Raw genomic sequence first — 15530 nt, 5'->3', positions numbered from 1 at the left:
TGCTGATAAATCTAATTTAATGATGGTTGACTTTTTAACACAATATTATAGGGTGATATACTAGAATGTAAAGATCATCCAAGGGGCTGAACTCTATTTTTGCAGCCTAGCCAACAACTGGTTAGGCTAACCCAGTGAGTTTGGTGATGCTATAATGGGACATAACTATTCAAGGTCATGGGATTTTAACAGAAAAGGTTAATTCCTAAATGCAGTGTGGAGGGGTTGATTCTCCCAAAAAATATTCTAATTGTCAAATTCTGTAAAAACTGGAGTAAATCCCGTTGGATTTTTTCAGCGGGATTTTCAATATGAATCTCCCACATTCTGTGCACTGCAGAGGGTTTGAGCATGAATCATGTGAAAAAGCCAGGGGTGGGGCCTTTTCCGCAAAAGAGGCTGAAATTAGCATGCAGAGTGGGCCCCCTCTCATGCGCCGATCTCTGGGAGGTCACTAAACAGATCCTCCCACCATTGACATCACTAGCCTCTCACTCCCCCATGGCCATTGCTGGCTTGGTTGCTGGCCTCTCACCCCACCCACTCCTGGCATCATTGACCTCTCACCCCCTGCCCCCCCATCACCCTCCACCCCCCCACCCCCAGAAAAATATTGCTGGCCTCCTGGTCTCCCCATCCCCCACTGACCTTAATCACCAAATCGCCACCACGCTGATTTTCAGCAGGAATCTGTTGACACTGAAAAACTTAGGCTAAGAGACACACAGAGGCCTGGCTGCCCAGCGAGAATCCCGCAAAACAGCCAGTGCTGATATCTCCTGGCCTGCTGTGCTACTCGATCAGCACATCAGGATGGGAGAATTGACACCCCCCCCTCCACATTTGTCATCCTGTCATTTATCAGCGTAGTTCCACTATAGATACAATACTGATCATAACAGTAATTTAGTTACTGGTTGTGTTCTATTTCAGTAGCCAGGCGCTTTTTTCATTTGCTGTCTTTTCAGAAATGTTTTTGCCATTGACTTTGATATCAACTAGATTTCTCCAACATAATACTTCCAAATTTAACTGCACTTTGTTTTGTTTTATTAATTTGTTATTTTCTTCTGTTTTACAGTGACTGGGGTAATATTTATAGTCCCCCCATCATTCTGCCCAGTGAACAGCTGAAAGATCGGAAAAATTCACTATCATCCCGGCAACCTGCCGTTCTTCAGGATATAGGAAGTATGAGAATTTCAAACATATTGCACTTAACAACTTAGCAAGATAAATTGCTGCAATATATGGTATAGACTTATGGCACAATGCCAGAGAGTACAGGGACAGAGGGACCTGGTGTTTCAAGTCGATAGATCTTTGAAGGTGACAGAACATAGTGAAAAAGTAATTAGCAAAGCACATGGGATCTTGGACTTCATAAATAGAGGATTGAGTACAAAAGCAGGGAAGTTATGTTGAACGTTTCTGGTTAGGACACAACTGGAGTATTGTGTCCAGATTTAGTCACCACACTTCAGGAACAAAAGTCTTTGAGAGGCTGCGGAGGAAATTAACTAGAATGATTCTAGAGATGAATGATTTTAGCTACAAGCTTAGGTTGGAGAAGCTGGGGTGTTCACATTGGAACAAAGGAGATTAAAGGGAGATTTGGTGAATGTACAAGATAATGGCCAAGATTTTCCACTCCCAATCGGAGCATGTGTTATGCTGGACATGAGAGTAAAATCTTGCAAAAAGGCCCAAAACAGGTTTTCCATTGATGCAAAATGAGGAGGCAACTGTGTGCTTAACCAATCAATGGCAGACCAGGTTTCCTACTGCTGAATGTCACAAACATTGTCAGTATATATTTGCATCTCGTTATGACACCTATTTGTCAGAATCATCCCTCTGTGTTGAATTTCAATCCCACATTGACAATGATGTGTTTCACAACAGCATTTAAACACCGTGCAGCTGGTGACCTGCATTTGGCTCAGGACTCCAAGATTAGTTTGCACAACTTCGTTAGCACAGCACTCGCGGGGATCAGTGCAAAGCTTTGCAGACTGTGCTGCCTCAGATTCAGAAGGGTCTTTCAAGCAAGTCTCCACAGAGACCAGACCAGAGTTGCGGCAGGGGTGGCTTTTGCTCTACTGGAGGGCAAAGGCTCCATCGAGAAAGGAGTGAGCTAGGACTGTGAAGGGAAGGGGCTGTGGAGCATGGGCTCCATTGGGAAAGGGACAAGCCAGGACTGACAGAAGGTAACAGGCCACAGGGCCAAGGCTCCACTGGGGAAGGGGAGGAATGGAGGAAGGGGTTGGGCCCATGGGCTTCACTGGAACTGACATGTGGGGAACATTGCACAGAAACACAAAACTAGGGGTGAGTGGAGCATTAAATGAACATCCAACTGAAATGTAATTTCTAAAATGAGGACAGTGCCACATCTGAGACAGATTAGCAGCAGCACTGTGCCATCATGCCAGGATATAGATAGATTGGAGACTTGGATACAGAAATGGCAGGTGGAGTTTATCCAGACAAATGAGAGGTGATGCATTTTGGAGCATCAAATTTAGGTTTGAATTATACTGCAAATGGCAGAGCCCTTCGGAACATTAACATCCAGAAGGATCAAGGGGTGCAAGTCCACTGTTCCCTATAAGTCTCGATACAGCTGGCCAAGAAGAAGGCATATGGAAAGTTTGCCTTCATCAGCCAGGACATTGAGAACAGGAGTTGGGAAATTATGTTGAAATCATATATAAAACCTTGGTTAGGCCACATTTAGAGTTTTACACGCAGAATGTACAGGGCTATCAAGTGTTTAGGAAGGATAGGCAGGAGGGAAAAGGGGGGGGCGTAGCTCTGCTGATTAAGGATCGCATCACGGTGGTAGCAAGGGATGATATTGGAGCCAAGGAGCAGAGGGTGGAATCGTTGTGGGTGGAGATTAGGAACAGCAAAGGGAGGAAGACGCTGGTGGGTGTCGTCTATAGGCCCCCGAATAATGATCTGGAGGTGGGGCGGGCTGTTAACGCGCAAATAAGTGCGGCGTGCAGGAATGGGACGGCCGTAGTTATGGGGGATTTCAATCTGCATATTGATTGGTCGACCCATGTTGGACGCGGGGGGCTCGAGGAAGAGTTCTTGGAATGCTGCCGGGATAGTTTCCTCGAACAGTGTGTGTTGGAGCCGACGAGGGAGCGAGCTATCTTGGATCTGGTGCTACGTAATGAGGCGGGTAGAATTAGGGACCTTGTGGTGAAGGATCCTATTGGGGACAGTGATCATTGTATGGTGGAGTTTCTGGTGCAGATGGAGGAGGAGAAAGTGGGTTCCCGGACACGCGTCCTTTGTTTGCATAGAGGGGAGTACGGTAGGATGAGAGAAGAATTGGCGAATGTGGACTGGGGGAGCGCGTTGGAGGGAGGGTCTGTTGAGGAGCAGTGGAGGATCTTTAAGGAGATCTTTCTTGGTGCTCAGCAGAAATTTATTCCGATTGTCAAAAAGGATAGTAGGAGGAGAGGTAATAAGCCGTGGATAACGAAGGAGGTGAAGGAAAGTGTTAAATTAAAAGCGGAGGAATTTAGAGTAGCTAAGAGTAGTGGGCGAGAAGAGGATTGGGAGAGGTTTAAATGTCAACAAAGATTGACAAAGAAGTTGATAAGAAGGGTAGGATAAACTATGAAGCTGGGCTAGCGCTTAATATAAAAAAGGATAGCAAGAGTTTTTATAAGTATATAAAAAGAGGCTGGCTAGGGTGAACGTTGGACCCTTAGAGGATGAGAAGGGGGACTTAGTGGTAGGGGATGGGTAAACGGCTGAGGTCTTGAATAACTTTTTTGTTTCGGTCTTCACGGAGGAGGACGTGAATAATTTGCCGGGTGTTAGCGATGGAAAGGTGGTAGGACTGGAGGGTCTCGATGACATTACTGTTACTAGAGAGGTGGTGCTCGACAGACTGGACGGGCTGATTGTGGACAAGTCCCCAGGACCGGATGGAATGCATCTGAGGGTTCTGAAAGAAATGGCGGAGGTGATAGTGGATGCCTTGGTGGTTATTTTCCAGACGTCGCTGGATTCCGGGGAAGTGCCAGATGATTGGAAAACGGCTAATGTTACGCCGTTGTTTAAGAAGGGTGCCAGGCAAAAGGCGGGGAATTATAGGCCGGTTAGTTTAACGTCTGTGGTAGGTAAAATGTTAGAATCTGTCATTAAGGAGGAAATTGCGAGGCATCTTGAAGGGAATTGCTTGATAGAGCAGACGCAGCACGGTTTCATTAAAGGGAAGTCGTGTCTGACAAATTTACCGGAGTTCTATGAGGATGTGTCTAGGGCAGTGGATAGAGGAGAGCCGGTGGATGTGGTCTTTCTAGATTTTCAGAAGGTGTTTGACAAAGTACCTCACAAGAGGTTATTGCAGAAGTCAAGGGACATGGAGTTGGGGGTAGGGTGTTAGCGTGGATAGAGGATTGGTTGTCAAATAGGAGGCAGAGAGTGGGGGTCAACGGGTGCTATTCGGATTGGCGGATGGTGACTAGTGGAGTGCCCCAGGGGTCGGTGCTGGGGCCTCAGCTTTTTACCATTTATATAGATGATCTGGAGGAGGGAACCGAGTGTAGGGTGTCGAAATTTGCTGATGACACCAAGATTGGGGGAACGGCAAATTGTGCGGAGGGTGTGGAGAGTCTGCAGAAGGATCTAGATAGGCTGGGCGAATGGGCCAGGAAATGGCAAATGGAATTTAATGTTGGCAAGTGTGAGGTGGTCCACTTTGGTAGGAAGAATGGTAGGAAGGACTATTACTTACGGGGCGAAAAACTGCAGCAGGCGACGGTGCAGAGGGACCTCGGGGTCCTTGTGCATGAGTCGCAAAAACCCAGCTTGCAGGTGCAGCAGGTGGTCAGGAAGGCGAATGGGATGCTGGCCTTCATAGCGAGGGGGATTGAATATAAAAGTAGGGAGGTCTTGCTGCAGCTGTATAGGGCATTGGTGAGGCCGCCGCTGGAGTACTGTGTGCAGTTTTGGGCGCCGCACCTGCGCAAAGATATTTTGGCCTTGGAGGGAGTGCAGAGGAGGTTTACTAGGCTGATACCGGAGTTGAGGGGGTTGAGCTATGAGGAGAGGCTGAATAAACTAGGCTTGTACTCGTTAGAGTTTAGAAGAATGAGGGGAGATCTCATTGAGACGTATAAGATGATGAATGAGATGGATAGGATAGAGGTGGAGAGACTCTTCCCGCTCAAAAAAGACAGTAGGACTAGGGGGCACAGCCTCAAGATAAAAGGGGAGCGGGTTAGAACGGAGTTGAGGAGGAACTTCTTCACTCAAAGGGTGGTGAATCTCTGGAATTCTCTGCCCGTTGAAGTGGTGGAGGCTGCCTCGCTAAATATTTTTAAGACGCGGGTTGATGGGTTTTTGATAAGAGAGGGGATTAAGGGTTATGGGGAGAGGGCGGGAAAGTGGAACTGAGCAGCGACAGATCAGCCATGATCTTATTGAATGGCAGGGCAGGCTCGAAGGGCTAGATGGCCTACTCCTGCTCCTATTTCTTATGTTCTTATGACGTGGAAGCTTTGGAGAGATTGCGAACAAGGTTCACCAGGATGTTGGCCTGGTCGCGAGGATGTTGGTTATGAGGAGAGGTTGAATAAACTAGGAATTTTTTCACTGGAAAGACGGAGGCTGAGGGGAGACCTGATAGAGGTCTACAATATTATGAGAGGCATAGACAAGATGGATAATCAGAGGCTTTTTCCAAAGGTGGAAGTGTCAATTACAAGGGAGCACAGGTTCAAGGTGAAGGGGAAAGTTTTCATACAGAGTATGCTGCCTGCCTGGAATGCACTGCCAGAGGTTATGGAGGAAGCAGGCACATTAGCAACATTTAAAAGGCATCTGGATGGGTACATGAATATAGAGAAAATAGAGGGATATGGACTGAGTAAGGGCAGAAGATTTTTTTTAGTTGGGGCATCGTGATCAGCACAGGCTTGGAGGGCTAAAGGGCCTGTTCCTGTGCTGTACTTTTCTTTGCTCTTCATTAATCCCACACAATGGGGGTGGGACACCTAAGAAATGACGAGACCAGATACTTGGAGACATGACACTGAGATGCCTCCTCTGACATACAACCAGTTTGTCCTGATGGCCAGCCTTTGCGAACTGTAAGATGGTCAGACAATTTGACAATGAGATGGCACGGTAACAAAGTGAATAGCACTGTTGCCTCACAGCACCAGGGACCTAGGTTCGATTCTCGGCTTGGGTCACTGTCTGCGTGGAGGCTGCTTGTTCTCCCCATCTCTGCATGGGTTATGATCAGGTGCTCTAGTTTCCTCCCACAGTCCAAATGATGTGTTGATTAGGTGCACTGGACATGCTAAATTCTCCCACAGTATATCCGAATAAGTGCTGGAGTGGGGCGACTAGGGGATTTTCCCAGTAACTTCATTACAGTGTTAATGTAAACCTACTGGTGATACTAATAATTAAACTTAACCCTTAAGGGCACACATCTTCGCATATGAGGATCCCTGTTCTGGCTCACCACATACTTGCTCCTATAACATTGCTCTTTGGCATAGCCTTCTGACTGCTATTATCTGTTGTCTGTGATTACCCTTGATGGGTATCCTGTAGAAGGCTGAGACCTGGGAGCCCTCACCTGCTTTGGGTGTCCTGCTGTGGGGTAGATGCACCCTGCTCAGCATGTGGAGCTGGAAATGATGGGGGTCACAGGAAAAGGGAATTTAAATCGGTCAGACACTTAGGTGGATAGTTCCAGAGTATCAAGTTGCTTGTCCTCTTCTGTATGAGTCCTGAGGGTCCTTGGCTGACTCCTTAAAGAGAAGGGGCAGCCGAAGTGAGATTGAGATGCCCCGTCCCCCCTCTCACATTGACACTGATGCATGTCACAAGGTCTACAGAAATGGAGTGCAGTTCATTCAATGTCCTGATCATGGTCTTCATGCCAGCTGCCATCCTATCAGTGGTGACCTTGGTGCACTGACTGAAGGCAGACAGAGTGCTCCATCATCTGTTACAATTTGAAGACTTCAGCAGCTATCCCTTCCTGATGTTCCTAAACTTGTCTTTGGAACTCCAGCAACTAATTTAGAACCAAATCCAGAAGCTCATCATCTGACTCACATTCAGCAGATTCCTGGCCTTCAGCTTTCTCCGAGTGCCAGCAACCTGAGATGTCCCTGCCTCTGCTTGCTGTGGATTAGATTGTACACTGAGTTCACCAGATTGTGAGCCTGATGCTACCTAGAACTAGGTCTCATTAAGATATGTATCTCTGCAATGGTGGAGAATGTGAGAGAGCACTATGAGGGGGTCTTCAATGTTGCTGTGCTCAGAATTATCATCCAAGGTTTCACTGGCTCTGGCAGTTGTGGCCTGGCTCCTTCCTAGCTGACCTTGTAAGCTTTCCTTAGAGGTCTGCAAAAGAAAGGAGAGATAATTAGCATAATGCAGGGGAACGTGAAATACTAGACATCACTCACAGTACAGTTGTCTAATGAATGCTTAAGTGCAGGATCCTCACTTGGGTGTGTGCCACAAAGTTCACTGTCAGCACAGCACAGCCCACATCCTCTTTGGCCAGTTGGATGGCTCTCATTTTAAAGTCCAACAGAACCTTGATACTCTCTGCCAATATGGTCCTCTTTTTCTTATTGTGAGCCAGCTTGTCCTGCATAAAAACAAATGGAGAAAATGTGAACGAAACACTTGAGGGCTATGATAACGATGCCTGACATGTGCAGGTGGCGAGTGTCATTGACAGTCTAAGGATGCAAACTCCAGAGGAGGTAACGCCCAGTGGAAATGTGAGAGTGACTGGTGATGTCCATTGAGGTGGCACCAAGTGAGATCTTTGTGAATGTATGCTGGATTTGTGAGCATGTGAGTTGAGGTGGAACACAGAAAATAGGAGCAGGAGTAGGCCATTCGGCCATGCAGGAGATCATTCATCCTCTTCCTGCCCTGGGTGGCTGACCTCTTTTGCAGGACATTAACACTGACCACTGCAGTGACCGCCTCCCAAGATGGATTGATGGAGCTCCTAAATCCAGAATGGAGATATTGTGGTGGGTCTCCAATACATCGAACAAGCATTCCAGTGAGTTGTCACTAAATTTGCGTACTGCAGGCTTCCTCCCATTGGATGTCGTTTGTTATTTGGAGTTGAAAACATGCGAACACTGTGCAGGAGCAACTTTAAATCTGGTACCCACCATTGAAAATCTCTGAGGTCATGGTAAGATGGGCAAATCACACATCCTATCAGCGATATGATGTGATCCCAGTGGATGAATAATAACATTGGAAGCACATGATATAGTGTAAAAACCCACCATTGAGGCTGGCAAGTTGAACAGCTGTGTTTTTACACGTGCTACCATGCTTTGCCATTTTTTAGGAAAAATGCGAGTGTATGAATGGTTTAGTGAAAGTTGACAAAAGAAAGCTGCTCCTATTAGCAGATATACAAGAACTAGGAGGGCACATATTTAATGTCTTGGGCAAGAGAGGCCAGGAGAACATGAGGAAGAACTTATTAACGTGCCAAGTAATAATGCCCTGGTACTCATGTATATGAGGATGGTGGAAGAAGACTCAAAGAATGATTTCAAAAAGGGTGAATGGAAATAAACTTTCAGGGCTATGGGATTAGAGCCGATGAATGGGACAGGTTGCATCATTCTGAAGTGAGCTAGAATGACCTTGATGAACTAAATGGTCTCTGCCTGTGCCATTATGACTCTGTGCCTGTGGAACAGTGTAGTTTGTATGGCAGGATGTACATAATGATTCATGAAAATTGGCCCGTTAAGCAATAATTACTTCCCTCGCAACATACAGATGTTGATGTCTGCTTTATCAAAGGACTGGTTAGAACTTTTAACTACAGCTATAACACTAACATCTAAGCATTCTGAGTTTTTTCATCGCTAAATTTTTGAATTTCTATTAACTTCAAAGAATTTGTTAAAAAGGGATTAAAGAATAGCATCTGGTTATGTTTGAAATCTTAGCGATCACTGCACATCAAACACAAATATTCTTTTTGATGAGAACAAATGTTTATTATTTATCAGCTATAACATCCATTTGTTACCACCAGTCTCCAAATGGGGATCCCAATTGTGTTACTCTGGGTGAGCAGGGATGAACTGGCTCCCTTTTTTATTCAGCTTCTTCAATTTGTCACAAGATTAATTTTAAAATGATCCATTCCCTTGTGGGTGCCTTTTCCCAGCCCAATATTTATGTTATAAAAGGAGCCAATTTAACCAAGCTTCCTTGAACCCAGAGAAGGTGAAAAGATTACCATGAAGTGAAGCAATGAAATCATCATCTCAGAAGAAAGGCAGACTAACAGCTATTTGGTTTCACTGTTTAAATGACTTTCCAAAGACATTGATCAATGATCCCCTGTTATGTTCCTTGTCTTGTTGATTCTGGCTGTTAAAAGTCAAAATCTTGAATTAAAATTATTGCTTGTTTCCGTATTTAAATCATTAACCCTACAGGGGCTTGTCTTGGAACGTGCTCCAGTAACACCTGGAAGTGGACAAGATCACATTGCGTTTCCAACTACAACCATTTTTCAGTCATTTAAACTCCCTGCTGGCACCCAATATGCTTTGGCAGTTGAAATTCTGCTCTATAAATTAAGACCTGCCATATTGCATATAAACATCAACTAATCACCTGCACATTTCCTTTATGCCTGTCTTCCCTTTTCCATTACTTTGACTCACCTGATGAAGGGGCAGTGCTCCAAAAGCGAATGGCTTGTGCTACCAAATAACCTTGTTGGACTTTAACCTGGGGTTGTGAGACTTCTTAATATGTTTACCCCAGTCCAATGCTGCCATCTCCCCATCATGGCTACCATCAACACCACAAACTGCTGGCTCCAAATGGAGAGGATCTCCAAGAAGATCGCGCATATCGACGCAGACATCGTGTTTCTACAAAGATGCAAGAGAGCAGACAAGATACCAAAAGGACTACAGATCACAAACCCACTCAGGTCGATCTATAACACAGACTACGCTGAGAGACTTTGACATCACACCTCTCTCACACTCCTCAGCCACCTTAAACACCAGCTCTACAGAAAATGCTGCACCCTGGAAACCAAGATAGAATTCATACTCTCAACTTGTGCTCAGGATGCAGACCAGCTGTACCAAGCAGACGTGACAAAGGTACGACACCATTTATATGCACACCAAGAACAGCAAACATGAGAAATCCAGCATCACCACCAGCAGCAACCAAACCTCCCCCAGTACCACAGTAGAAAACCGTACCACTACAGGAAAGTCCATTGTCAACTTGTCGGACTACACACTTCAACCAGATGAAACCGAAGTTCTCAGCCAAGGGCTCAGTTTTTGCCCCAACACCAAAATAGACCCCATCAGTCTCGCAGCAGACACAGGAATTCATCAGGTTGCGGGAGTTCTTCCACAAACCCCAAGAGGCCAACAGCGAACATAATGAGACAGCCAATGAACCGGAACAGCCGATAGAGAGAACAGCAGTGCAGCAACCGAAGAGGAAAGTGTCCAATTGGACTCCTCCGGAAGGCCACTGCCCTCGACTGGACATGGATGCCCAAGCCATCGGGAGGCGCGTCAAAGCCAGATTCATCAGCCACGCTCACAAGACAGCCCCGAACATCACGCACGCACAATGCAACGCCATCTGCGCTCTCAAGACCAACCACAACATTTCATCAAACCAGCAAAGAAAGGGCCATCGTCATGCTGAATAGAACGAATTACTGCAAAGAAATGTATCGACAACTGAACAATGAGGAACGCTACAGTGACCCACAGATCCGACCAAAAAACACACCTGTCAACTCAACAGACTGATCAAGACCTTTGATCCGTACCTTCAGAGTACCCTCCATTCTCTCATCCCAAGTACTCCGTGTTGGAGATCTCTACTGCCTCCCGATACACAAGGCAAACACACTCATCGTATCAGGCAATGGGATCCTGTGCAAGAACCTCTCCGGCTACGTCGAGGGCATCCTGAAACCCAAAGAACCCCCAGCTTTTGTCGCGACACTACGGACTTCCTACAGAAACTCAATAAACATGGAGCAGTTGAACCAGGAGCACTCCTCTTCAGAATGGAGGTATTAGCACTCTACAGCAACATCCCCCACGTCAATGGCATTGCTGCAACAGCAATGCTGCTGCTAATTGCTAATATTCCTTTTCGTCACTTGAGTTCTCAACGCCGACAACTGCCAATCTCCAGATGCAATTTTACAACTCATCTGCATCACCCTGGAACACAATGTCTTCTCCTTCAACAACCAGTTCTCCATTCAGACACATGGAATAGCCATGGGGACCAAATTTGCACGTCAATATGCCAACATCTTCATGCACAGGTTCAAACAAGACCTCTTCACTGCACAGGACCTTCAACTGATGCTATACACTAGATACATCGATAACATTTTCTTCCTTTGGACTCATGGTGAACAATCACTGAAACAACTATATGATGACATCAACAAGTTCCGTCCCACCGTCAGACTCTCAATGGACTACTCTCCAGAATCAGTTGCATTCTTGGCACACGCATCTCCATCAAGGACGGTCACCTCAGCACTTCACTGTACTGCAAGTCCACGGATAACCTCACAATGTTCCACTTCTCCAGCTTCCACTCGAAACCCGTGAAAGAAGCCATCGCCTGCAGACAAGTCCGCCTTATACATAGGATCTGCTCAGATGAGGAGGATCGCAACAGCCACCTCCAGAAGCTGAAAGATGCTCTCATAAGAACAGGATATGGCGCTCAACTCATTGATCAACAGTTCTGACGTGCCACAGCGAAAAACCGCACTAAGCTCCTCAGAAGACAAACACAGGACACGACAGAGTACTCTTCGTCTTCCAGTACTTCTCCAGAGCCTTCAATATGTCATTGATGAAGACGAACATCTCACCAAGGCCATCCCCACTTCTTGCCTTCAAGCAACCACACAACCTCAAACAGATTATTGTCCACAGCAAACTACCCAGTCTTCAGGAGAACAGTGACCACGACACCACACAACCTTGCCACGGCAACCTCTGCAAGACGTGCTGAATCATCGACACAGATGCCATCATCGCACGTGAGAATACCACCCACTAGCTACACGGTACTTACACTTGTGACTCAGCCAACGTTATCTACCTGATATGCTGCAGGAAAAGATGTCCTGAGGCATTGTACATTGGGGAGACCATGCAGACGCTACGACAATGGATGAATGAACATCGCTCGATAATTATCAGGCAAGAGTGTTCTCTCCCTGTTGGGGAACACTTCAGTGGTCAGGGGCCTTCAGCCTCTGATCTTCGGGTAAGCGTTGTCCAAGGTAGGCTTCATGACACACAACAATGCAGAGTCACTGAGCAGAAACTGATAGCCAAGTTCCGCACACATGAGGACAGTCTCAACTTGGGTTCATGTCACACTATCTGTAACTCTCACAACTTGCCTGGGCTTGCAAAATCTCACTAATTATCTTGGCTGGAGACAATACACATCTCTTTAACCTGTGCTTAACGCTCTCGCCACTCACATTGTACCTTTAAAACTTGTTTACCTGTAAAGACTCGCATTCCAATCATTATTTTGTAAACTGAGTTTGTGTCTTTAAATGCCCTGTTTGTGAACAGAACTCCCGCTCACCTGATGAAGGGGCAGTGTTCTGAAAGCTAGTGGCTTGTGCTACCAAATAAACGTGTTAGACTTTAACCTGGTGTTGTGAGACTTCTTACTTTGTTTACCACAGTCCAACACCAGCATCTCCACATCACCATTACCTGACCCAGTGTTGCTACGTTGCCATTACAGTGGCTGCACCATGGTTGGTGAGAACCTGCTTTCATTACTCTATGGTGGTGGAGGTCATAGGTTTAGAAGGTGCTGTTGAAGGAGCATTGAGGAGTTGCTGCAGTGCATCTTATAGATGGGCCACACTGCTGCTGCTGTGCATCAGTGATGTGCTGTTGTTCGTCCATCATCATCTATGAGGACCTCGACACCATTAGTCATTTTGAGGCTGGTTGCAGTGTGTCCGAAGATGACTGATCAGGCCAATTCGGGCACAGAATGTCCTGGCACATATTTATCAGACTTGTGTAGACACTGTAGTTGTTGTGCTGGTGGCTCTGGACTTGCGCAGCTCACGCTTAAGTTGTGTTTCAGCGATACACCTTGCTTCATGAGCTTGACAGCCTTTGTGGATGAGGCAGCGCCAGGTAGGGCGGTTTTGTGCCAGCGTTTCCCAGGTAGTCGTGCCAATGTCAAGCGACTTCAGGGAGGGCTTGAGTGTGTCTTTGAAATGTTTCTTCTGCCCTCCATGCGAGCATCTTCCAGCAGAGAGTTCACCAAAAAGGAGCTGTTTGGGTATGCGTTCGTCTGACATACGGATGACATGACCTGCCCAACGGGTCTGCGCTCTCATCAGCAGTGTGTGGACTGATGGTAGACTTGCTCTAGAGAGAACTTCAGTGTCTGGTACTATGTCTTGCCATCGGATGCGTAATATTTTGCAAAGACAAGTCATGTGGAAATGATTGAGCTGTCTTGCATGCCTTTGATACAAAGTCCACGTTTCACAGGCATATAGGAAGGTAGTGAGTACCACGGTGCTGTAGACCTTCAGTTTTGTTGCTGGACAGATTCCTCGACATTCCCATACAGTGGAGCGCAGTCTACCAAAAGCAGAACTTGCCTTTGCTATTCTGCAGTTAACTTCTGCATCAATAGTCACTGCTTGGGAGAGGGTGCTGGATGAGTGAACTGGTCCACTGCCTGTAGTTTCTGCCCTTTGATTGTGATATTGGGTTCTCTGTACGGTGCATGAGGAGCAGGCTGGTGCATGACTTCGGTCTTTTTAATGTTGATGGTGAGTCCAAAGTTGTCACAAACCGTGGAAAATTTGTCCATACTGACTTGCAACTCTGGCTCTGAGCCAGCATACAGGGCGCAGTCATCAGCAAAGAGGAAATCTCTCAGAACAGTCTCTTCCACTTTGGTAATAGATTGAAGTCTCCTCAGGTTAAAGAGCTTCCTATCCACTCTGTACTTGAGGCTGATTCCAGCAACACTGTCCTGGAAGGCATCATTCAGCAAAGCAGTAAGCATCATGCTGAACAGTGTGGGTGCGAGCACGCAGCCCTGTTTGATGCCGTTGGTGACTGGGAATGCCTCAGAGGATTATCCGCCATCCAGTACTCTGGCCATCATGGAACTGGCATAACATCTGAATGAATTTGGGGGGGCAGCCGAACTTTGACATGATCCTCCACAGGCCTTGTCGGCTTACAGTATCGAAGGCTTTCGCAAGGTCAGCAAAGGTTGTGTAGAGCTCGCAATTCTGCTCCTGACACTTCTCCTGAAGTTGACGCGCAGCAAAAATCATGTCAATAGTCCCACTACCTTTGCGGAAGCCACACTGTGACTCTGGAAGCAGGCCCAGCTCCAGATGAGTGACCAGACGATTTAGCAGGACTCTTGCGAGGGCTTTTCCTGGGATGGAGAGCAGCGAGATTCCTTGGTGGTTGTTGCATACTTGCCGATTGCCCTTCCTCTTTGTAGAGGTGTACAATGAAAGCATCTTTAAGTTCCTGAAGAATGGATCCTTGCTTCCAAAAGGACTGGAACAACTCGGTGAACTTCTTGATTAGTACAGGACCAGCAGCTTTATAGATCTCTGCAGGAATGACATCTGCCCCTGGGGCTTTGCCACTGGATAGCTGGCTGACAGCTTTCGTGACTTCGGCTACTGCTGGTGGGTCATCCATGGCGCTGTTGATATCAACCTGGGAAATCCTGTCTATTGCCTCATCGTTAATAGATGACGATCGGTTGAGGACGGCTTCAAAATGTTCAGCCCATCTCTGCAGAATCTGAGCCTTCTCTGTAATGAGAGTTGACACCATCTGTACGGATTGAGGTCCGTAGAGAGTGTTGAGGGCTTCATAGAACCATTTCAAGCTGTTTCTGTCAGTGTATCCCTGTATTTCATCTGCCTTGGCGCTCAGCCAGGCATCCTGCATTTTACGCAGTTTATTCTGGACTGTCCTGCGAGCACTGGTAAAAGCATTTTTCTTGGCAGCTGAAGATGGGTCGTTCTGACAGGCCCGATGAAGACGGTGCTTTTCAACAAGTAGAGCCTGTATCTCATCATTCTCATCGAACCAGTCATGCTGCTTGCGGGTAGAGGGTCCAAGCATCTTCAGCGTGGATGTATGGATAGCATCCCTGAAGTATTCCCAGCTGTCCTTAGCGCTGCCTGCGAGGTGTAGTTCAGCAAACTTGATTTCTAAGTCTTCAGCCAGTGCTGAAGATATTCTGGGGTTCTTTAGCTTGGCCGCATTGATTCTTTTCATAACCTTGCTTCCTTGTGATCGCCTCTTGGATGTGATGCGGAGCCTCATTTTGGAGACAATGAGCCTGTGATCTGTTCAGCAGTCAGCACCACACATGGCCTTGGTTACTCTGACATCCTGCCTGTCTTTTCTCCTGAATGG

At 46.7% G+C, this 15530-nt stretch overlaps 1 protein-coding gene across 1 annotated transcript in view; it reads left to right on the top strand.

The window, feature by feature from the left end:
- Positions 1-15530, top strand: part of cfap20dc (CFAP20 domain containing) — a 339085-nt gene that overhangs the window by 316925 nt on the left and 6630 nt on the right. Inside the window, exon 16 of the mRNA XM_080182992.1 lies at positions 1082-1191. Within this exon, the coding sequence (XP_080039118.1) occupies positions 1082-1191 (110 nt within the window). The remainder of the gene's footprint in view (positions 1-1081; positions 1192-15530) is intronic.

The sequence above is a fragment of the Carcharhinus amblyrhynchos genome, chromosome 3 (genome assembly GCF_965287045.1).
Source record: "Carcharhinus amblyrhynchos chromosome 3, sCarAmb.v2.hapA, whole genome shotgun sequence".
In the NCBI taxonomy this organism is placed as follows: Eukaryota; Metazoa; Chordata; class Chondrichthyes; order Carcharhiniformes; family Carcharhinidae; genus Carcharhinus; species Carcharhinus amblyrhynchos.
This window is presented reverse-complemented; position numbering and strand designations above follow the sequence as displayed.